General features: G+C 41.5%; 2 protein-coding genes across 3 annotated transcripts; one reads left to right on the top strand and one right to left on the bottom strand.

The window, feature by feature from the left end:
• The first annotated feature begins 472 nt into the window (after window positions 1–472).
• Window positions 473–12,939, top strand: LOC129837331 (WD repeat-containing protein 26-like). Of its 2 annotated transcripts, none has more exons than XM_055903409.1 (14): window positions 473–1,155; window positions 3,293–3,392; window positions 3,589–3,645; window positions 4,586–4,722; window positions 5,069–5,166; window positions 6,004–6,160; window positions 6,605–6,743; window positions 6,916–7,056; window positions 7,280–7,399; window positions 7,513–7,658; window positions 7,769–7,847; window positions 7,946–8,075; window positions 8,385–8,579; window positions 9,321–12,939. In XM_055903409.1, the coding sequence occupies exons 1-14, from the start codon at window positions 863–865 to the stop codon at window positions 9,392–9,394; spliced, it is 1,866 nt and encodes a 621-aa protein (XP_055759384.1). In that variant the 5' UTR covers window positions 473–862; the 3' UTR covers window positions 9,395–12,939. The 2 variants fall into 2 exon arrangements, with proteins under 2 accessions (XP_055759384.1, XP_055759383.1); XM_055903408.1 differs by having other exon boundaries at window positions 9,311–12,939.
• A 158-nt stretch (window positions 12,940–13,097) lies between these two features.
• On the bottom strand, window positions 13,098–22,812 carry LOC129837332 (protein cornichon homolog 4). The gene is made up of 5 exons (XM_055903410.1): window positions 22,646–22,812; window positions 22,033–22,101; window positions 15,888–16,000; window positions 14,326–14,466; window positions 13,098–14,136 (listed from the first exon to the last, which is right to left on the bottom strand). Exons 1-5 carry the CDS (start codon window positions 22,712–22,714, stop codon window positions 14,109–14,111), a joined length of 420 nt encoding a protein of 139 aa, XP_055759385.1. The 5' UTR covers window positions 22,715–22,812; the 3' UTR covers window positions 13,098–14,108.
• Between the last annotated feature and the right edge of the window lie 1,845 nt (window positions 22,813–24,657).

Below are 24,657 nucleotides of genomic sequence, written 5' to 3'. Positions count from 1 at the left end.
CCAAATGCTATTTTGTGCACTACTGTCCTGTGTCCAGTTTGAGAGTCAGTGGGAGATTGTATGTACGTTACTGTATATTGTCTCTCTGAGGTTCGAGGTCTCTTCAACAGTTTCCTCCGTGTTACTGAACCTTATTTCTTTGCAGTCTGGCTGAAACCATAATATCTGGAATAAACATTTTGCTATTGTCAACTTAAAAAAATAATAATAATAATAATTTAAAAAAATAGCTCGTCTATGAATTTGAGAGTGGTTGCATTTGATTACAGTGGTTACATACAGCAGCACGGTCACGGTTATTGTTAGAACTGCAGATTTACCCTTTTATCGTAAACAAGTTATCATTTTCCCAATAGAAAATTAATCAAAATATAAAACAAATATAAAAAGGTCTATTAACTTGTGAAACAAAGTTCAGTATGAACATCAAGGGCGCCACAAATGGACTACCCGGACACAAGGTAGTGTCGGAATTTCCGGTGACGTCATTGCGTCTCAAGATCGATAATGGATCTGCAGCTGTCTGGAGAGCAACAATAACAAGAGAAGCTCCGCGATAAAACGAGTTATTGTCTCGTCTCTGACACCTTTGCCAGCCCCAACTTGACATCATTCTGTCACCAACGCCCTTGGCGAATTAACTCTGGCCTCCGCTTCCTCCGACTCGGAAACCGGCGGAGCGTCGCCGCTACCGCGGAAGAAATACCGAGCTTCGGTGGTGGAGGGAGCAGGGGAGCTTGGGGCTGCAATTGGGTCAGCGGCCCTGTCTACAGTTGTGGGGATTTTAACTTTTCCCAATTCACCCGTTGCTCCTGTCATTCGATTAAATCCGCACAGTGTAGCCCACATCTACATTAATAACATGCAGGCCAACGGGGCAGGACAGGGTCAAGATTCGGAGCTGTCCTGCCTAAACAACAGTACGCAAAACGGAGAGTCGTCCTCCGCCGGGGGAGCTCACACTAACGTTAATGGACTATCCACAACAAACAATGGGAACTCTGTCAGTAACAACATCGGTATCCCAGCCCCAGCAGCATCCAACAACACCGTGTCTTCGGATGCAAACTCCGTGAAAAAGAAGAAACGTCTTTCTCAGTCAGAGGAAGATGTCATTAGACTTATAGGGCAACATTTACACGATTTAGGATTTAAGTAAGTAACGTTTGCTAACTTTCTAGCTAGCTGTCAGCTGATGCTAAATCATGTCCTTCATAATAACCGCGAATAAGGCAAGTCATGTTGACAGCGACTAGTTCGGTGAGATAAATAGAGGAGTTTTGTAGAGGTAAAATTGAATACAGCACGGGGTCCTATAGAAAATTGATGAAGGGAGAAAGATGGCCCGTTATTGCACAATTTAGCTGGTCTTGGTAGTAAGCTATCTAACGTTAACTGTTACTTTGGGGTCCAGAAATGGGACTTCATGAAATGACAAGAACATGCCGTTTTCTCGTTAAGTAGCCTAACACTTCCCTAATCATCAGCCATATGCATACTTTATTTATATATATATATATATATATATATATATTAGAGGTCGACCGATGATATCGGTTATTGGGGGACCATAAAAAGCCGATACCGATTAATCGGCCGGTTTTTATTTATTTATATATATGTATATGTGTGTAATAATGACAATTATAACAATACTGAGTGGACGATGAACACTTATTTTAACTTAATATAATACATAAATAAAATACATTTAGTCTCAAATAATGAAACATGTTCAACTTGGTTAAAATTATACAAAAACACAGTGTTGGAGAAGAAAGTAAAAGTGCAATATGTGCAATGTAAAAAAGCTAACATTTAAGTTCCTTGCTCAGAACATGAGAACATATGAAAGCTGGTGGTTCCTTTTAACATGAGTCTTCAATATTCCCAGGTAAGATGTTTTAGGTTGTAGTTATTATAAGACTATTTCTCTCTATTCCATTTGTATTTCATAGACCTTTGACTATTGGATGTTCTTATAGGCACTATTGCCAGCCTAATCTCGGGAGTTCATAGGCTTGAAGTCATAAACAGCGCTGTGCTTCAAGCATTGCAAAGAGCTGCTGGCAAACGCAGGAAAGTGCTGTTTGAATGGATGCTTATGAGCCTGCTGCTGCCTACCACTGCCCAGTCAGACTGCTCTATCAAATATCAAATCATAGACTTAATTAGAATATAATAAACACACAGAAATACGAGCCTTAGGTCATTAATATGGTCAAATCCGGAAACTATCATTTCGAAAACAAAACTGTTTTCTTTCAGTGAAATACAGAACCGTTCTGTATTTTATCGAACCGGTGGCAACCCTAAGTTTAAATTTGCTGTTACATTGCACAACCTTCAATGTTATGTCATAATTATGTAAAATTCTGGCAAATTAATTACGGTCTTTGTTAGGAAGAAATGGTCTTCACACAGTTCGCAAGGAGCCATCCAACTGCTGCATATACTGACTGCTTACACTGAACGCAAGAGAAGTGACACAATTTCAGCCACTGCATTGTTTATATGCAACGCAGGACAAACTAGTTAAACTGGTAATATCATCAACCATGTATAGTTAACTAGTGATTGTTTCGATTGATTGTTTTTTATAAGATAAGTTTAATGCTAGCTAGCAACTTACCATGGCTCCTTGCTGCCTGCACTCGCATAACAGATGGTCAGCCTGCCATGTAGTCTCCTCGTGGATTGCAATATAATCGGCCATAATCGGCGTCCAAAAATGCTGACTACTGATTGTTATAAAAACTTGAAATCGGCTCTAATTAATCGGCCATTCCGATTAATCGGTCGGCCTCTAATATATGTATATATTGTTTTAAGTGTATTTAAAAATATGTTTACAATGACATTACTCTTGCGAGTTGCCAAGACCATGGAAACTGGAAAATCTAGTCCAGAATACTTTGAGAATGTTTGGTTATTTGATAGTATTTGCATGTCAGTCAAGCCACAAGATCACGTGAAATCGATCTGTTTTCATTAAGAATTTAGAAAATTGAACGATCATCATATTTGCCTCCAACTTTAAAGATATGTCTATATATTTGATACAGCACAAGTCGAATTGTTTAGGACTTTGGCAAGTCATTGATAAAGATACAATGATCACCCTATCAGGCATTGTGATATTGTACTTGACCAAGTAATAAGTTAGTAAACATGATTCAAATGAATTACTTCTTTATTGTTGAATTCCTCTACATAAAATAATGCTTTTTGACTCTCCTTTTGCAAATAATTAGTGTTTTTCCTTTGCACATGCTCTCCCTCTCATCTACAGTCAGACAGTGGACCTGTTGATGCAGGAGTCTGGCTGCAGACTGGAGCATCCCTCTGCCACAATGTTCCGCAACCATGTGGTGGAAGGAGAGTGGGACAAGGTGATGAAACCATTTGAGATGTTTTTATTTTTAGTCATTTAACTTTAGAGGTACACAACACATCTATTCTACATGTTGGCTTATTTTATTAATTTCTCTCAAACTTTTTAAACAACAATTTTGCTTATTAAGTTGAAATGTACAGTAGTTAGAAAACAGAAAATAACCAGTGTCTATTTTATTTGTTTGAATATAGGCTGAAAGTGACCTGAATGAGCTGAAAGCATTGATGCATTCTCCAAGTGCTATTGTGGTGAGCCCAACAGTGCTACAGTTAGTGCTGAGTTATTGGTGCATTTAGAGGTCGGTTTCATTTCGATTATATATAAAATAATCACTGTTTTCAATTATTGTTTTTAACATTAAATGCACTATGCAGTATGTGGGTTGAATGCTGTAACAACACAGAAAAAAACAATGAATTAAAGTCCCATGATGGTAGTGACTGCCCATTACTGCTTGTCACTTATTAACCATAATGTATTCACATTTAATAAAATATTTCAGTTGTATTGTATTTTACATTTGTTTTAGGCCTATTTGATGGCAATTATTTAATTCCACGTCATCTCTGTAGAGCTGATGCTTATGCTGTCTGACAAAATCACTATTTTAGTAGTTCTTCACAGTAAATAAGGCATACATTTATGACTGCTGAATACCAATTATCAATCTTAGATGATGTATTTTCAGGTATCGATACCTCACGAAGTAACTGCTCTCTATCCCTCTTGATTGTGTGTTCTTCTCTCTCTCTCGATTATGGTCATTGTAGGTAATTACCATGTGTTCTGCACAAAACTATGTAGAATATTGACCTGTTGGAAACTCCCTACTACATTGTGCAGTTCGGGCTTGATCTGATTTATCTCTAGAGAACCTGCGCATTGCGCTCACAGAAAAAACATGAATTAAATGGAATTCAAAAAATTGAACTGACAGCTTTCAATGAGGTGTTTAAAAAGTGAAAAATAACCGACATTTCGGTTAATCACTCAGCACTAGCTACAGTAGAATGCGGACAAGACATTGACACCTATTGCTTGTCAGAGAAAAAGAGTAGGATGTGTAGACTACATTTTCCTCATAGACAAACCATTTTTGATATGTTTTAAGATGCATGTGCTTAACTCATAATGCACTCATATTTGTACATGTCCTTTCCTCCCCTGCCCGTCTTATTTTCTCTATAGCGGATGAAGTTCCTGCTCCTGCAGCAGAAGTACCTGGAGTATCTGGAGGATGCCAAGATCCTGGAGGCGCTGCAGGTCCTGAGAGCTGAGCTCACTCCCCTCAAGTACAACACAGAGCGCATCCACATCCTGAGCGGGTAGCTACCTCTGACCTAAAGAAATGGCCTAGATCACAGAGCTAAGCCTCTCTTGAAATTGAAACCGCTGTCACTTGTAGTTCCTTTTTAAAAGGAATTTGATCCATCTCCATTGCAATGTGTGACAACTAACTATTCCATCAGTGAGGAGTGTTTGTGTTGGAGTACAGCCAATCCTCATTCAGTATGGTCGATGGTATTGGATTTGATTAGACACATTTTTGGCTCCACTTTGAATTTGAGCTGATTTTGAGTGAGCTAGAATAGCGGGATTCTTTGTCTGTCTTCGCGGTGCTGGGGCTGAGTCCTGCAGGGCAGCCTAATGCTGATGTCATCTATTTCCCAGGTACCTGATGTGCAGCCATGCAGAGGACCTGAGAGCAAAGGCAGAGTGGGAGGGTAAAGGCACTGCCTCCCGCACTAAACTCCTGGACAAGTTACAGAGTGAGTGCCATCTTACACGCACACATACACACCCGCACATACACATCTCACACACACACACCCCACACATACACATCTCTCACTCACACCCACGCATACACATACACGCCCACATATACACACCCACACATACACACCCACACATACACATCTCACACACACACCCACACATACACACCCACATATACACACCCACACATACCACGTCCTCACATACCACATCCTCACATTCAGCCTTCCCCCCAGTTTTGTTTAAGATGAGTGTACCTTTATTATCAAATGAATTCCTCTTGTTGGGTTCTGAGAATATGAAATATACGTATTCATGTCACTGAGGGAGAGAGGGGAATGTATAATGTTTACATTCTGTACGGATATATTATTGTTAGCCATCAGGGATCCTATGGGGGGGGGGGGGGGGGGGGGGGCGGGGAAGACACAGTCTGGTACGAGTCGACATGACACAGCCGTGAGTTGGGGAGGAGTGAGCACTTTGGGGCAGAGGTCAGGTCAGATGAAGTGAGGAAGAACAGATATCACTAAGGTTCTGTCTAGCAACAGAGATATGCAGCTGTATCGACCCAATGGGTGAATAAACTTGGTTTGAGCTTTATTAAGCGTCCGTGAGTTTTAATAGGTTCATTTAGAACCTGAATCTCCAGATTTGAAACAGAATTGATGGCCTTTAAACACAGATATTTTGTTCCTCTTCTTTTCCGAGTGACATTTTAAGAATAGACTTTCTTTTAAACAATTTATCTCTCTCCCTCTCTCTTTGTTCCCCTCATTCCTATCTTATCACACTGTGCCCCATTCCCTCCCTTCTCCTGTCTGTAGCGTACCTGCCTCCCTCTGTGATGCTGCCTCCGCGCCGGCTGCAGACCCTGCTGAGGCAGGCTGTGGAGCTGCAGAGAGAGCGCTGCCTCTACCACAACACCAAACTGGACAGCGGCATGGACTCTGTGTCCCTCCTCCTGGACCACGCCTGCAGCCGGTAAGGCTCTTCATTCTATACTCTGTCTGTATTTGTCTGTCCTTCCTGTGTTCATTCCCTTCATTTGGCCGTCAACATTGCCTTGCCTGGGACCTCAGCTGTAGTTGGAATGGTCTTACTTCCCAGGAATAGTTTGTTTTGCGTCTACTGTGGTTGTTACGTCACAAGATTGCATGTCTAGATTGTACGTATTCACGCGCCATTAACTAACGCTCGTTTTCTGACGTTCACATTTTCTAATGGAAGTGAAGTGCTTCATTTAAACCAATGCAAAAAATCTTAGCGCATTGCCACTATTTGCCCTGGATTTTTTTATTTATTATTAGCTACCCACGCTAGCTGGGTAGAACGTTCAGGGTGATGAGGTCTATACCTGGAATCAACAAAACCTTATTCTCCCCTATATGTCCTCTCTCCCTGACGTCTGAGTGTTGTTATCTACAGGAAACAGTTCCCTTGCTACACCCAGCAGATCCTCACCGAACACTGCAATGAAGTGTGGTTCTGCAAGTTCTCCAATGACGGCACCAAACTGGCCACGGGATCCAAAGACACCACAGTCATCGTGTGGCATGTCAACACAGTAGGAGCCTTTCATCATTACAGATGAACCATGATCATGCTGATAAGTGTATCAGGTTTTAGTAAACCGAGCATAAGAGAGGGGGGGTTTCAAAGGGGTGGCGGAGGCGGGAAGATGTGGACTTTGGGGGGAAATGATTAGCTGAGGTGATAGCTGTGCTGCTGATTGACAGGAGAGTCACCAGTTGAAGCTGATGAAGACTCTTGAGGGCCACGCCTACGGTGTCTCATACCTGGCCTGGAGCCCTGATGACACTTACTTGATTGCCTGTGGCCCCGATGACTGCTCAGAGCTGTGGCTGTGGAACGTACAGGTAACGTTGGATTGACTTTTTATCCGGAATGCTTGTTGTTCGAAATGATTGTGTTGCGGGTAAATTAGAGATGGCTTCCACATCTTACTCTCACCAGGATGGAAATGGCAGTTGTTATTGTCATGTTATTACTAGGCATTAAAAAAAATGTTACAGTTGTTTTTTTTGTTTTGTTTTTAATGTCCCCCCTGCTCACTCACGCATGTCTCTTGTCATTGGCCAGACGGGTGAGTTGCGGACAAAGATGAGCCAATCACACGAGGACAGTCTGACCAGTGTGGCCTGGAATCCAGACGGCAAGCGCTTCGTCACCGGAGGCCAGAGGGGCCAGTTCTACCAGTGTGTGAGTGTCTTCTATCAGGGTGTGACCTGTTTGTTCCCAGCATAAGGGCAGATTGAGCTATTGTGTGTGTTGGACGAATCAGTGCATTGAGGTTGATATAACCTTATCCCCAGGATCTGGACGGTAACCTGCTGGACTCGTGGGAAGGAGTAAGGGTTCAGTGCCTGTGGTGCCTGGGTGACACTCGCACCGTCCTGGCATCAGACACACACCAGCGTATCCGTGGCTACAACTTTGAGGACCTTACGGACAGAAACATGTGAGTTAGTCCCATCCATTGTCGTATCTAATCATTGTTTCTATACGCACGAGGCCCATCCTGTGCTTCTGCAAGTTCTGTCATTTTGTGTTTGTGCTCCCCTTCCATAGAGTCCAGGAGGACCATCCAATCATGTCTTTCACAGTTTCAAAGAACGGGAGGTTAGCTCTGCTGAATGTGGCTACTCAGGTGAGTGGTTTGGCTTTTCTTTGGGGGGGGGGGGGGGTTGGTTCGGATTATGCCGAGCTGTCTGAGAGTGCACTGGTCAATATTCTGTCTGTCTGTAGGGTGTGCACCTGTGGGACCTACATGACCGGGTGCTGGTGAGGAAGTATCAGGGCGTGACACAGGGCTTCTACACCATCCACTCCTGCTTTGGAGGACACAACGAAGACTTCATCGCCAGTGGGAGCGAGGGTAAGGCCACGTCCCCTTTTAGTCGATCTCATCTGAGTCCAAATTATGCTTTGACTATTTGTAAACCTGTCGGTATAACCACACAAACTCACTCACACATCAGGGAAGTTTTATTAGCTCATGCAACGGAAAACGTTTTCAAACCGTTTGCAAAGGAAAATTAACGTTTATTTTTGGAAGGGCAGGTAGTCCCTCCCTGTTTCGGTCTGTTTTCTTCCATTTGTTGCCTAATGAACATGACCCAGGATAAGGTAGAGGCGAATGTTTAACACTCACATGGTCTGGTTTATACTGTGTGTCCATCTACAGATCACAAAGTGTACATCTGGCACAGGCGCAGTGAGCTGCCCATCGCAGAGTTGACAGGTCATACCCGTACAGTGAACTGTGTGAGCTGGAATCCTGTAGTGCCCGGTCTCCTGGCCAGCGCCTCAGACGACGGCACCGTCCGAATCTGGGGGCCCGCCCCTTTCCTTGATGTCCAGGACGCTGAGGGGCTAAACGGTACGGATTTATTTGACGGGTCATCGTACTTTTAACTAGTGGTCTAGAGCCCTCATTATATCTGCCATATGTTTTTAGGTTCAGTGTCTATTATTTCCATAGCCTCTACACTGTAATTATGAGACAAAATGTGGTGTAAAAGACCATTTGTAGGTTTTTAAGTCTATTGTGTAGGGGTGGACCAAGAAGAAAAGGTACTATACATGCAAATGCTCTGCTATTATGAACTCTTCATATAGCATTGTTGGGAGATTTAGAAAGCCATAGTCAATCAATCAACAATGTAACAAAACTATTTATCTTACAATATGTAGATTCTATAGGATTAGACCGGTTCAGATTTTATGTGAACAGCACAGAAATCATGAGGGCGGTTTACGGCGATAGGTGGGGATGGACTGAGAGTAGCTGAGGTGTGGTTTTAAAAGCTCATGTTCTATAATAGTTATGACTGACAGCGCAATGTATACCGTAAGTACTATTCTATATAGATGTAATGTATATAAAAAATATCAAATTATTTTATTCTTGCTATGTAACTACTTTAAAAAGAAATGTATGTAAAACGTGTATGTAAAATGTGTGTAGACTACATGTAACAACAACATTTTTAAAAACGGTAAAAACAAAGTTTATTTTTGTAGTCCAAAGAAGGGGATGGGCAAAAAGAAATGTTTAAAAAAATAAACTATAAATGAAAATGCTCTACTGTTTCTCTGTCTCCCTGAAAGAATGTTGTAACATGGACAGCTGATGGTGATCTTGGATCAGAAGACACTACTTCTCGAATCCAGGAGAACAACACTAGACTCTAACGAATGAAGCAGAGAAACTATTGCGTTTTGACAGCCGCTTTCTGGAGGTTTGGCTCTGGGGCTGTGGCAGGTGATAACGTCACACACACACGGAGATGTCAGACAAATCACATAAATTAACTGATTACCCAGCAGCCACCTTGACTGTGACCTCCCACCTCCTCTTACCTGTCTCCCACCTTCTCTTACCTGTGTGGCTCACAGTGTCTGATGTCTGCACCTGTGTTCAGCCAGGCCCCATCCTCTTTTGTCTCAGAGCTAACCCCAGGACTGCCACCTTTCATCTGCCTCGTTGAGAGTTTATTATTTATTATTGATAATATTATTTATTGTCATGATTAGTACGTTGATATATATATATATATAGAGAGGGCTGTAGTGGTGGAGAGTGGTAAGGGTATATATAGTGCTGTGAAACTATTTGCCCCCTTTCTAATTGTCTCCTATTGCATATTTTTGATACTGAATGTTATCAGATCTTCAACCAAAACCGAATATTAGATCAAGGGAACCTGAGTGAACAAATAACACAACCGTTACATACTTATTTCAGAAACAAAGTTATGCAACACCCAATGCCCCTGTTTGAAAAAGTAATTGCCCCCTTACACTCAGTAGCTGGTTGTGCCACCTTGACCTACAATGACTCGAACCAAACGTTTCCTGTAGTCGTTCATTCGTTTCTCATGTCGCTGTGGAGGAATTTTGGCCCACTCTTCCATGCAGAACTGCTTTAACTCAGTGACATTTGTGGGTTTTCAAGCATGAACTGCTAGTTTCAAATCCTGCCACAACATCTCAATTGGGATTAGGTCTGGACTTTGACTAGGCCATTCCAAAACTTCAATTTTTTTGCTTTTTAGCCATTTTCATGTAGATTGATTGTGTGTTTTGGATCATGTCTTGCTGCATGACTCAGCTGCGCTTCAGCTCACAGACGGATGGCCTGACATTCTCCTGTAGAATTCTCTGATACAGAGCGGAATTCATGGTTTGTTCTATTAAGGCAAGTCACCCAGGTCCTGAGGCAGCAAAGCATCCCCAAACTATCACACTACCACCATCATGCTTAAGGTTTTTATTGTGGAATGCCGTGTTTGGTTTTCGTCAGGCGTAATTGGACCCATGTCTTCATAAAAGTTCTACTTTTGAAAATTCTGTCCATAGAACATTCTTCCAAGAGTCTTGATGATCATCCACATACTTTTTGGCAAACTTGAGTCAACTTTTTGGATGAGAAGGGTCCCATTGTCCTGCGAAACACTGCATTCCACAGTAAGAAACTCATACCAACGGTCAAGCATGGTGGTGGTAGTGTGGTGGTTTGGGGATGCTTTGCTGCCTCAGGACCTGGACGACTTGCCTTAATAGAAGGAACCATGAATTCTGCTCTGTATCAGAGAATTCTACAGGAGAATATCAGGCCATTGGTCTGTGAGCTGAAGCTGAAGGGCAGCTGGGTCATGCAGCAAGGCAATGATCCAAAACACACAATCAAGTCTACATGAAAATGGTTCAAAAGTAACACATTTGTCGTTTTGGAATGGATTAGTCAAAGTCCAGACTTAATCCCAATTGAGATGACGCGAGCAGTTCATGCTTGAAAACCCCAAAATGTTGCTGAGTTAAAGCAGTTCTGCGTGCAAGAGTGGGTGAAAATTCCTCACAGCGGTGTGAGAGACTGATCAACAACTACAGGAAGTATTTGGTTGCAGTCATTGCAGCTAAAGGTGGCACAACCAGTTATGGAGTGTAAGGGGGCAATTGCTTTTTCACACAGGGGAATTGGATGTTGCATTACTTTGTTAATAATTTTTTTTTGTAAACTCAGGTTCCCTTCATCTAATATTAGGTTTTGGTTGAAGATTTGATATCGTTCGCTATCAAAAATATGCAAAAATAGAGGAAATCAGAAAGGGGGCAAATTCTTATCACGGCACTATATATCTATGTTTCTCTTCCAACAGGAAAGTCATTTTTTGGGGGGTTTATTCATTGCTGCCTCTAATAAACGTCTCAACGTATATGAGATTGTGGTTTTCACACGCTGGAAATAATTAAGGTTTTTTATTTCACCTCAAACTTTTAGCTATTTTTAAATGATAGGACTTACGGGCATTTTAACTGAATCGGATGGATATAAAATCCACAAATCTAAGTGAATCTCGGAGATGCTTCTATGGTTATGATGATTACGTTTGTTTAGTGTTTGTTTTTTTAACACAGTAAAATACCCTTTTAAATTGGATGTAGCTTTGTTTCCCCGAATTGGTGGGATGGTGAGATTGATGTGCATGTCGCTTAGGCCTCACTGCTGCCAGAAGAAACCATTTTGACCACCTGTGGTTTACAGCTAAATAGCATTTGATTATATAGTGGCTATGCTCTTACTCTTCAGAGTGCTTGCCAGACCTAGTAAAGCACGTGCTGAGGCTAACTTTCTAATGGGAACGTTTAGGAGGTTATAGTTGTGGAGAGGTTCGGTAGTGGGGAAAGAATTGCTTCAACTTGCTGTATCCACTTAACAGCAATGGGGTTGACTCTGGGTTTTCCTTGACTTTGATCTCATTTGTGTGTCCACCATTGTGCTGTTTTCATTTGACCTCCATTTCCCTCTTCTCTCCTTGCCTCACTTGTTCCCTTCTCTCCTGTCCCTCACCTTTATCGCTTACGTTTTTGGTGTATCCACTTTTTTCTCTAGCTGTGGTGAAATGAGCATTTATTTGCTGCTTTGTTTGTTTTTCATTTTCCTGATTTATGTATTCAATACAGGCTGACAAGTTTTTTTCAGACATTTTATCTGTTTTTAATGGCTTTTGTGAATTTTGTTACTATCGTTTTCTTTTTCATTTATCACTTCATCTCATTTTCCCCGTACTATCATTGGCCTCTTCAACCATTTCTTTTTCTATACGTTAATTTATTTTACCCACAATTCATCATGTATATGTAATGCATTTGTACACAAGTGTATCAGATAATTATGAACATGTACTATTTGTTCCTGTTGGATGGTCAAGCAAAATAAGCTTTTCTGATATGGTATGCTCTTTATATCTGTATATGTTATGGTATGTATAATGAGATCGTGTAAGAACAGTATATAGGCTAAGCATTTTTCTGTGACACAGATCTCCCCTGCATCAGGCGAGCGCCTGCCCACAGGTCATTACAGCCACCACCAGCTTGTTCTGTACAGAAGACTGATAGATATAAAAAATAAAAAAAATGTATACACACGCCACACACCTCAGTACAGATCAAACACTAAAACAATCACAGATGTGGTGTTCTAGGTTCAGCTTATGCAAGTTCTTGTTCTTTTGAGACGTACCTTATTTTGGGGCTTCTTATTTCCCACTCCTTGCTGTCAACGCTTGGCGAGGTGAGAAGCCATTATTAGGTTTGTTTGTTAGCGGCCAGGTTCGGAAGAATCCATTTTTGCATTTAAATGTGTTTATTAAAAAAAGTGATTGTACTGTTACGTAATGTTGTGTAGGAGAAGATATGTATGCATATTTTCAATAAAGCATTCAGAGTTTTAAGGCCGTGAGTGATGGCTTTAATGATTAGCAGCGTACGAAACACAGCCACAGAAATGATTATATTCTCAGAACATGCATAAGTCTCCCGAGGTTTTCACTTTGTATTAGCCCTACCTCAATACGGGTTAATACAATCTCACAAGAAAAAGACACAAGTGTTCTCTTTCAAGTTTATTTATTTAAGAAACCCCACAAATTATTTTCAAAAGCAAAAATAAAACTCGACAGTCATTTTAGTTTGATTTAAACAATCGGAACACGCGCCCTTCCCCATGGAGTACATTTGGTTGGAACATGGTCATTCTCAAACTGCACAAATAAAAATGTTCACATTGACGTGTAATAAATGTGCATCTGTCATACAGACAAGGGCTTTGATTCAATCTGAAGCACGATACAAATTTAAAGGCAATGTTCCCGCGTTCGCGGAGACTGCATTCATGATAAATGCTGCATGTCAGCTCAATTGGAAATTACCTTAAATGAAATTGCGCTACAGCGCTACGGATTGAATCGAGCCCGAGGATATATTGCCCATTGATACACAGTCAGAGTGATGAAATAGGGTTGAAAAACATTTTCCAATCCAGGTGCATGTATTCCCCTGAGAACACTTTTTGTTTTATAATACCAATCAAATGTGCACCTTTCAGCAGTCAGATCTATAACTGATTTGATGTTAATAAGAGACTCTGCAAGAAAATATCATAGAAATAGATTGCCAAAACACAGATCAGTATTCTGCAAAGGATATTCAATTCAAGGATTTTCCAGCATGTTGACAAGAGACAAAAAAATAAATATGACAATCAAATATGGCGTTCGGCAGACTCCAAGAGGATGTGCTAGCTGTTGTGATTGGCTCTTGGCTGTAAGTGCTCAATTGTATGCACCATCTAGCCTGTACGATTGTCATGTTTTCCATCTGCCCAGAGGAGCAGTGCGTGGACAGCATTTTTGGACACAGGCTGAACGAATGAACATACCCACGTGCACAAGCGAGCACACACACAATTCCAGGGCAGTTATGAGAACACAAAAGGAATGGGGGGGGGGGGTAAGGTCATGTGACTCCAGCTGAGCAGAGGACTGAGGACCAGGACATATTGAACGCCGCATACTGATTAGTTTGTGATTTGGCCGATTGGATTAAAACGGCCATGGGGATCTCAATCGTTGATCAGTGCCAGGATCATGCTGTGGAGGAGAAAAGGAAGCGTGTGACAAGTGAAGAAATTACTTGAAAACAAAACTTAAGCTCAGGCTAAACATCAAAGTTATCCTGTGCGAAGCAATAAATGAAGAAGCAGTAAGATTAGCCATCTTAGTACTGTCACGTGACAGCGGCTAGCATACAGAATCCCAGACAGCAAGGCAGTCCCTTACCTGTACAGGTAGATGAAGAAGCAGAGCAGGTGGAAGCCGAGTTTGATCATGGACTCTTTCATGTGAGACTTTAGTTGTCCCCGGTTGTGGATTTCAGTGGGGTCAAACACCCCCATGTTTCCCATGGGCACCTTCCAAACCCTGTCGGATAAACAATAGGTAGAGGGAAACTAACAACACTTGAGACAAAAGAACAACCATGGCATTGTAGTAAACTGCTTAGGGGTGGGATATATCTCTAAGAGTTGGGGAGTTTGAAAGGGGCTTACATGGGCTAGGGTAGTTATAGTATTACGGGTGCTGGGTGCTGGACTTCCTGCTGAGCAGGGGGGCAGTATGTCGAGTTCAATAACATCACTTCCTCGTGTACATCTACCGGTTCCCCACAAGGAACTGTCATCTCTACAGTGCTATTACTCATATACACCAATGACCTGAAAGGCTCCGATGGGAACTGCTTGGCAGTGAAATATGCAGATGACACCACCAGATGACACACTGCATTTCCAAACAGAAGTAAACAGGGTTCATGACTGGTGCAATAACAACTACCTCAAACTCAGCTAAACTGCTCACTGATTTCTGGGGGAAGGCAGACACAGTGTTATTCAGTGATTATATATTAAAACAACTAAGGTTCAGCTTTTTCAAACAGTGCTTCTAAGGCCACTATTGTGTGTACACCATGACAGCGCAATACACAAGGGGTGGAACAGTGGCAAAGGTACCCACCTAGTCCTGCTTGGTGAAGAGATAGAGAGTGTGGAGTTGTAGGTACCTGGGAACCATCATGGACAGCACGCCCTCTTTTAATGCCAACACTCAGAACATCAATAAAAAAATATTAAACCACGACTGTACCTCCTGCGCAGACCGACAACTGAATGTCATCACCTAGATACTCTCCAACTACTACACCTGCCATATAGAGAGTGTGCTGACTTTCTGTTTCCTGGCCTGGTACGGTGGGCAGTCAGTGGCTAATAAGGGTATCCTCAGGCGGACTGTGAGCCTAGGGTTCAAGCTCTGCGGGCTGCAATGCAGGGGGCTTCAGAGCCACTATGATAAACAGGCAAGGGACAAGGCCAAGAGCATCATAGAGGATCCCACACACAATCTTGCCCAATGATTTGAGCTGCTGCCTTCCAGAAGGAGATTAAGGGTCTCATTGTTCAGTAAGAATAGGAGGAAGGCAAGTTTCATTTCATTAGCTATCAGCCTGGTAAAGAGTGGGACATGGGACAGATGCAGGCCCAATACACGGTCAGACAGTAGAATGTGAAAATGGAAATGTGTGATTTGTATACTAACTTTCCAGTTTTCAGTACTGCATGTAATTTATTGTGTTGTGTTTGTATGCTGACGTCACAAAATTAATTTCAATGTAAATTCAAAAATAAAGTGTATCGTAAGGTTTACACACAGCCACTGATGACATCTCTGAGTGGACCCCCCTCACTCCTCATACACAAAAGTGGCTTTACTGTTTACATGAGAACAGAAGTTGCCGTTGACCATTAACATTCAGTTGTCATCTCAAACAGTAGGTACAGCCTACTTACCTGTACACGTTCCAGGTGGCCACAGGCAGGTTGAGTAGGAAGACAAACCAGTGAAGGGAGACAAGCATCAGCACTGTTGCCAGGGCCTGGCCTACCAGCTCTGGTACAACCCACTGCAGATACACATTATGAAAAGTATATGAGCACAAGCATACAGGACACAATAAATAAAAAGACAACTGGAGACAACGGGCCACAGAAGTATAAGTCAGGAAGCTGAAAGTTACTAACTACATGTAGGGTAAATCCATTTGAATTCAGGAACTTTTTTGACTGCACCTCTTTTGGTTTGAACGAAACCTTCCATACATAGGCCTATTTAACCATTGTAGAAATGCTCAGAAAGTGACTTTTGAACTTGAATTCCAAAACATTCACGAGATAAGGGTGCTCAAAGTTAACCCATTTTGCATACCGCCGCCATACCATGTCGTCGTCACTGGAAAAGATGAACGGATGAGATTTATATCATTTAAAAGCTTACAAACAAGGTTGTCAAATTGTTTGATAATTTGTAGCTTTATTTTTGTAATGTCTTTTTATTTTATTTTACCTTTGTCAATGATCTAAAAACACTATTTGCATATGTTGTAGCTTAGACCCTATTTTACAAGATTTTTGTGTTGTGTCATCGGTTAAGACACAACATGCTCCTGAATACAGGGAGGGTGTCATGTTTTGGCTGATAAATGTACAAATATGGGAATAAAATTGAAATGTCACATTTCAAATGGTACCACAAAGATGGTTGGAGGTCCACACATCAGCGAATGTTGACTGGAATGAGTATATCTGTTGTTTTAAATTATACTGTCAATCGTCCATAGGAAACCTATTGAAATCATAGAAATATAGATAATAGAATTTACATAACTATTTACGTTGACAGACGACGGTGGGCGGTCATCTTTGTGGTAGTAATTAGAAGTTAAAATGTCAATTCAATTTAAAGGTCAATAGTGTACCAGCTAAATTGCAGTGGTCTGAAGGGATAGTTCCATTCTATGAATTCTATTTCTATGATTGAAATGACACCCACCCTGTATTCAAGAGCATGTTGTGTCTCAACCGATGGCGCGCACAACACAGAAACCTCAGATTATGTGAAATAGGATATATGAGAATATGAAAATATTTGAAGTTTATCATTTTTTTTATCATGTACATTAAAAGGTTTTAAAAAATGACAATTTGTATTCCAAAAATATTTTTCCAAGAAATAAAATAGTTTGACAAAACTGTTTGTAAGCTTTTAAATGATATTAAACTCAACTATCTTTTCCAGTGAAGAAGACATGGATGTCTCATGGTATGGTGGGGTACGCAAAATTGGCAAACCGTTAGCACCTTTAACTCCTGAACCTTTTGGCAATCAGGTCCAAAAAGTCACTTTCTGACCCCTTTTTCCATGGGCAAAAAAAATTATGGAAAGTTTTGTTTAAATCAAAAAGGGATCCTGACAAAAAGTGATTTCATTCAAACGGATTTAGGGATGGATCAACATTTAGAATGGTTACCTGAAGGGAAATGGGGGAGGGTCATGCTTTTTCAATTTTAGTCAAGGGGAGGGGTTAGTATTCTCTTAATCTCGTCCAGGGGAGGGTTATGTAATTTGTAATAGATTGAAATGTCAATATTTCTCAGAGTTTTAGAAGTAGTTGCTTATTAGGCTATATATCAATGTGTGTCCGATACCGCCCCTCATCGCTGATTCTCCGGTGGGCACTCAATATCAAGTGCGCCTATAGGCTATTTAGTGTGGTCTCAATCAAATGATCCATAGCCTATAGGCTATTTAGTGTGGTCTCAATCAAATGATCCATAGCCTATAGGCTATTTAGTGTGGTCTCAATCAAATGATCCATAGCCTATAGGCTACGGAAGTGCATGCTTGAGAAGCACAGAGCAAAGTTATATTTCTAAGATAGCTGCTGGGATGGTGTAAATGAAACTAGGCTGCATTACACACTGCAATGTATAATCCAACCCTGAGCCCCGGCCTGCTCTGCTTTTGCAAATCAAAAATGTTTTTGTTTGCTGTCTAACCAATGGCTGTGCTGTGTAGGACTACAATGGCAGTTCAGGAGAGTCAAAGTTGCTATCACTTTATGTGTTAATTATTATTTGGGGTATAGGGGAGGGCTGATTTTTTTAAGCGTTTAGGCTTAGGTCAAATATATTTTACTGTAGGGAGGGCCAGACATTTTCATTTCAGAGAGGTCCGATTTTCTCCATGTAACCCTTATTTTAAATAATGTTCACTCCCTTAAACCAATACCAACATTAACTAAATATGAGGTTCTGTCTCATGTCTGCTCTGCACTCAGGTGCACAGCTGGTACTTATCACGGGTCCTATAGAGTACCACAGTATGAGTCATAATACCCATGAAATCAAGCGGTCGAACAGGGAAATGGTTCCAATACATTTTCCACCATTCCTTTTTCCCCATAGGTGATTTCAGAAACACTTAAAATAATCAAAGCAAAGTTTATTTGTCACGTGCGCCGAATACAACAGGTGTAGTAGACCTTACAGTGGAATGCTTACTAACCAACAGGGACATTTTTAAGTAAAAAATAGGTAGTAGGTGAACAATAGATAAATAAATAAATAAAAAACAACAGTAAAAAGATATTGAAAAATAACAGTAGCGAGGCTATAACTGTAGCGAGGCTATATACAGGCACTGGTTAGTCAGGCTAATTGAGGTAGTATGTACATGTAGGTATGGTTAAAGTGACTATGCATATATGATAAACAGAGAGTAGCAGAAGCGTAAAAGAGGGGTTGGCGGGTGGTGGGACACAATGCAGATAGTTTGGGTAGCCAATGTGCGGGGGCACCGGTTAGTCGGGCTAATTGAGGTAGTATGTACATGAATGTAAAGTTAAAGTGACTATGCATATATGATAAACAGAGAGTAGCAGCGTAAAATAGGGGTTGGGGGGGGGGGGGGTGGACGACACAATGCAAATAGTCCAGGTAGCCATTTGATTACCTGTTCAGGAGTCTTACGGCTTGGGGGTAAAAGCTGTTGAGAAGCCTTTGGGTCCTAGACTTGGCGCTCCGGTACCACTTGCCATGCGGTAGTAGAGAGAACAGTCTATGACTGGGGTGGCTGGGGTCTTTGACAATTTTTAGGGCCTTCCTCTGACACCGCCTGGTATAGAGGTCCTGGATGGCAGGCAGCTTAGCCCCAGTGATGTACTGGGCCGTACGCACAACTCTCTGTAGTGCCTTGCGGTCGGAGGCCGAGCAGTTGCCGTACAAGGCAGTGATGTAACCAGTCAGGATGCTCTCGATCTTGCAGCTGTAGAACTTTTTGAGGATCTGAGGACCCGATGCAAAATCTTTTTTCGTTTCCTGAGGGGAATAGGCTTTGTCGTGCCCTCTTCACGACTGTCTTGGTGTGTTTGGACCATTCTAGTTTGTTGGTGATGTGGACACCAAGGAACTTGAAGCTCTCAACCTGCTCCACTACAGCCCCGTCGATGAGAATGGGGGCGTGATCAGTTTTCCTTTTTCTGTAGTCCACAATCATCTCCTTATTCTTGGTTACTTTGAGGGATAGATTGTTATTCTTATACCACCCGGCCAGGTCTCTGACCTCCACCCTATAGGCTGTCTTGTTGTTGTCGGTGATCAGGCCTACCACTGTTGTGTCGTCTGCAAACTCTTTGACAATTAATGATGGTGTTGGAGTCGTGCCTGGCCACGCAGTCGTGGGTGAAAAGGGAGTACAGGAGGGGACTGAGCAAGCGCCCCTGAGGGGCTCCAGTGTTGAGGATCAGCATAGCAGATGTGTTGCTACCTACCCTCACCACCTGGGGGCGGCCCGTCAGGAAGTCCAGTTGCAGAGGGAGGTGTTTAGTCCCAGGATCCTTAGCTTAGTGATGAGCTTTGAGGGTACTATAGTGTTAAACACTGAACTGTAGTCAATGAACAGCATTCTCACGTAGGTGTTCCTTTTGTCCAGGTGGGAAAGGGCAGTGTTGAGTGCAATAGAGATTGCATCATCTGTGGATCTGTTTGGGTGGTATGCAAATTGAGTGGGTCTAGGGTTTCTGGGATAATGGTGTTGATGTGAGCCATTACCAGCCTTTCGAAGCACTTCATGGCTACGGACGTGAGTGCTACGGGTCTGTAGTCATTTAGGTGGGTTGCCTTAAGTGTTCTTGGGCACAGGAACTATGGTGGTCTGCTTGAAACATGTTGGTATTACAGACACAATCAGGGACATGTTGAAAATGTCAGTGAAGACACCTGCCAGTTGGTCATCACACGTCCTGGTAATCCGTCTCGCCCCGCGGCCTTATGAATGTTAACCTGTTTAAAGGTCTTACTCACATCGGCTACGGAGAGCGTGATCACAGTCGTCCGGAACAGCTGATGCTCTCATGCATGCCTCATGCATGCATAAGGGCTGTGTTTCATGTAGGCTTACCCTTGAGTGACTTTTTGATAACTGTGTAAATCTCTCTAGGATAAAGTGACTTTTATCAATATATTTGCCTGTATTTACACACCAAAAATGAAACACTAATTAGCTAATGTGGCTATCATAAGGAACTACAAATGCCATGATAATCTGGACGGGGCTGCCGAATCAAGGCAAAGGTAGGAATCTCTGGATTTACAATCTAATGTTAGCTAAATGTAGTAATGAATAAATTGGCTAAATGTATTTAAATGTACAATTCTGTGAACTGCCTTATGCAAGTTTTAAATTGACACAATACCTGTTAGCAAAGGTGTCAGTTTTTGCGATGGTCTGCAGGAGCTTGCGGGGATTTGTCGTTTTGCATGTCTACTTTGATCTTAATTAGCATTTTCAAATCATAGTAAATAAAGCATAATATATTGATAAGTCCCCTTGTCCGAGATAGATTTACTTGGTTATCAAAACGTCACGACAGGGTAAGCCTACACGAAACCCAGCCCTTATTTTAAGTGTTTCTAAAAATCCCCCATGGGAAAAATTTATGGTTGAAAACGATTGAAACCACTTTCCTGTTTGACAGGTTTTATGGGTATTATGACACCTCCACTGTGGAATTCCACATCCCTTTTTGCAGTTGGAAATGTCCTGACCCTACCCAAATGCTCTGTCTAAACGTAAATACACTTCGCTTGCAATAGGATTTTGGAAATGTTTGGAACTTAATAAAAATGCTCCTCCATTTCCTGATTGCTAAAATTCTACGTTTGCATAATTTCAGTTTCTGACAAAACAAGCAAGTATAGTGTAGAGAATCATTGTAGCGTTTAAACTGCTGTGAAATATATTTTCCATAACCAAAATTATTGTATTTTCAGCTGTTTGAATGAAGATGGTGTACAAAACCTAAAGTAAAGACGCAACAACTAAATGTAACGGAAGCATAGGATGCACACACAGAACATATCTACCTCTTCTTAGACTTGCTTTCAATAAAAATGACAGGTCTATAACATACATTTCTATGTGAATTTGGCCCAGTGGCCAAAAAGTTACATATTGCAGCTTTAACTTTCATATCAGCGATGAAAAAACACAAAAGATACACTTACAGTACACAGTTTGGCAAAGTTACACCCTGCTGTGTAATTTTTATTTTTTATATATACTACAGACGGAATCTAATGTTCCAATGAAGGGAGTTCGATTTAGCTCGCCCGGTTAACCCGTTCTGTGGTCAAAAAGAATGATTGCATTCGTTTTGACCACAGGCTGCCTCCCGGATTTGTGGAGTGGGTAACAAGGTGGGATATCTCTCTTTATTCGCTGGGTGCTCTGCCAGCAATTACTTAAAACGAAATCCCAAATTCAAGATCATTGGGAAACGCCGGCACACCAAAATGTGACCCGGTGATGCTCGATTTGCGATTCACAAGTGTATCTTTTGGTATTTAAAATATTATTTCTCGCTAATGTGAAAGCTAAGTCCCAGAGGTTTCCAAAACCTTATCGCAAACGAGATTGAATGTTTCTAACCGTTAAAACAGTGTCGGGATTATAGTTTACAGTTGTCAGCTGTGGTCTACACCTTTAACCGAGAGCCCTAAAGGATGGCTATGCCCCCTGGGTTCTCGAGAGCCAGCTAGCTGTGTGTACATGCAAAAAAAATATATTTGAAAGATGACCCATGACAACTGTGCTTACTCTGTTTAACTTCGAACAGCAGGCTCGTGCATTGATGTAGTCACACTCTAGATCGGAGAGGGTAATTATCTATTCATGAAGTTAAGGTATGTATACTGTCTGGGCAGAGATGTATCAGGCTAGCTATAGAGTAACAGTTTATCTCTATTCTGAATGTCAGCTAACTCAAGCGAGGAAGGAATTGAACAAGTATGAATGTGTGAGAAACTAGGACTGACAGTCTAAGCTTAAACAGTCTAAGCAGTAACCACTGAACTTTTGCTAGGAAAAAACAAGCAGCAGATACCGCATCTAAAATATGTCAACACTGCTGTAGACAGCCAGAAGATCGGCATTTTAAAGTGCAAAGGACGAACAGGACGTTGGCTCACTGGCCCTTGCTGGCTAGTTCGAGAACGTCCGTTTATCAAGACAGCAGCACGGATTGCACGGAAGCAGCACGGATTTGATTGATCCGTTTGATCATAGTTAAATCACTGGCAACGTTAACTAGCACCGACAGGTACAGACCGGTACCCACAAAGCACGAGCACTAAAACGTATTGATTATAACAAAGAATACCAATAGAGATCCAGTACACAATGTATTAGCTAATGTTCAAGAAAAGGATACGAAGTACACCGCCAGAAAAATCAAAGCACAGCAGTCGACCAGCGATAGAATGAACACAGCCGCCTCCATCTTTCGTTTTCCGCATTCACTGCTATTTCCGGTTATTTTGAAACTAGGTGCAAATTGTTAGTTAGCTTTTACCTATGCTGCCACCTCTCGTACTGTAGTCGATAGTACAAACTACCGCCCATGAGACAGACCTACAGCATCTTACAAATAAAAATAGCCTACAGTACAAAGCATAGCCTGCAGTGAACAACATGTAGTTCAACTAGCACCGCAAGTTTAAGACCATATGCTATTCTCCTTCTTTACGTCTGGTCTTAACAAGAGATGGGTCACCGTTGTTAGATACTGTTTTCCTTTATTTATTTGGCGTGGGCTACGGCCAAACAGTAACCTGTGTTGAGTTTGGTTAATAAACCTGAAATTCGTAAACGCAATCCATTAGTTCATTTAGGATCTAGCCAGGTTAGGATTCATTTAGGATCTAGCCAGGTCATTACAATATTTTTACTGACCAGAATATTACGTATTTTTCTGACCACCATACGACCAGTTGGTCATAATTGTGACCACTATATTATGTCCTATGTTATGCAGCCTACTGGTCATAGTTAATCTGCAACATATTCTTACATTTTAAAGAGATCAAGCAATGGCAAAAACAAATCTACATCACAAATTTGAGCACATCTGCATTTAGTAATTGTTTCAAAATTCACCCAGACATTACATGCATAGAAAGACTATATAAAGGCCAATTGGCTTATTTGTTTAATTATTCATAAGCATGGTTTGATGGGGTAGAGCCTCATCAAGGTCCTCTGAGCACAGAAGGCGATCTGGAGCGTAGTGGCTCTCTTGAAGAGTCGTGTGATGGGTCAGATCTGGAGCGTAGTGGCTCTCTTGAAGAGTCGTGTGATGGGTCAGATCTGCAGTGAAGAGAATCAGCACATTACATCTGTATCAATTTTATATTTTAAAAGAAAACTAGAAAAGGACATTCTTGAAGAAACTTTGTGGACTCAGCTGCCTATGGGTATTTCCATGGTGGTAGTTGACTAATTTTGTGGCAGTTATAGCTTAGAGATGTCTTAAAAAAAGAGCAAGTTGCTCATATACATAGTTTACATCCTACACCACCGCGGTCAGGGGCATATTTTAGAACTTTCCAGAGGGCCCGCAACACATCAACCTCCTGAATTTTCTGGCTTTTCATGGCACTTGCTGTAAGCATAAAAAGAGAAGAAAATAAATTAATGATTGGCATATTGTGGTCATGCAGGACATTGTCGTGACTTTTCCTTCAGTAATCTGATTACTTATTTATTTAATCCACTAACTATGTTTAATTGTTACCCGATTAAATTAATAATGTTAACTCATTAGGATTTGTGGCACCACAGAAGAGGTTAGAGTTACCATCTCCTGAATTAAGCTCTATAAGGTATATATCTATTACATCGATAAACAGTCATCTTATTAATCATTACCTCCTTTCATCTGCAAAAACCCCAGCCTTGCTCATTATTCAGTACTACACAAATTGGTTTCAATTATTTACGTACTAGCTAACTAAATAATAACACAGAATACACACACTTACTACATGAGACAAAGGTTCCTAGCGGACTGACACAATATGGCATTTTACCCAACGACATAGAGAGAGAGCGAGAGAGAGAAAGGCACACTTATTGTGGAGACATTTCAGAATTATTCTCACAGTAACACTAATCATATAGTTTGCACACGAACCGCCGCCCACTTGGAATAAGAAATCATGAATGTGTTTGCGTGTGGGTTCCCTTGTTCGTTGTGTAGTCCTGAACAGAACTACAGAGTTCCCTCTTCCATTCGATCCTGAAGCTGGTTATTTGTAGATAAGCCAGCCGTGTCAATGGTTCCAGTGGGGTGATGGAAGTATCGTACTACAGTGATTTGAGACTCGTAGTAGGATGGGATGGTTTGAAGAGTTTGAGATATTTGACTCAGGACAGCTAATCAGC

The sequence above is a fragment of the Salvelinus fontinalis genome, chromosome 38, assembly GCF_029448725.1.
Source record: "Salvelinus fontinalis isolate EN_2023a chromosome 38, ASM2944872v1, whole genome shotgun sequence".
NCBI classification, from domain to species: Eukaryota; Metazoa; Chordata; class Actinopteri; order Salmoniformes; family Salmonidae; genus Salvelinus; species Salvelinus fontinalis.
This window is presented reverse-complemented; position numbering and strand designations above follow the sequence as displayed.

What these genes read in the sequence shown, in the direction of transcription:
- LOC129837331 (XM_055903409.1), top strand. Translation starts at nt 863, where the DNA reads ATGCAGGCCAACGGGGCAGGACAGGGTCAAGATTCGGAGCTGTCCTGC. An exon ending in ATTCTCCAAGTGCTATTGTG is followed by an intron (nt 3,646 to 4,585) that starts GTGAGCCCAACA and finishes TTTTCTCTATAG; the next exon opens with CGGATGAAGTTCCTGCTCCT. An exon ending in GGGGCCAGTTCTACCAGTGT is followed by an intron (nt 7,400 to 7,512) that starts GTGAGTGTCTTC and finishes CCTTATCCCCAG; the next exon opens with GATCTGGACGGTAACCTGCT.
- LOC129837332 (XM_055903410.1), bottom strand. Translation starts at nt 22,714, where the DNA reads ATGGAGGCGGCTGTGTTCATTCTATCGCTGGTCGACTGCTGTGCTTTG. An exon ending in TTTTTCTGGCGGTGTACTTC is followed by an intron (nt 22,102 to 22,645) that starts GTATCCTTTTCT and finishes CTTCATGAATAG; the next exon opens with ATAATTACCCTCTCCGATCT. An exon ending in GCCACCTGGAACGTGTACAG is followed by an intron (nt 14,467 to 15,887) that starts GTAAGTAGGCTG and finishes TTTATCCGACAG; the next exon opens with GGTTTGGAAGGTGCCCATGG.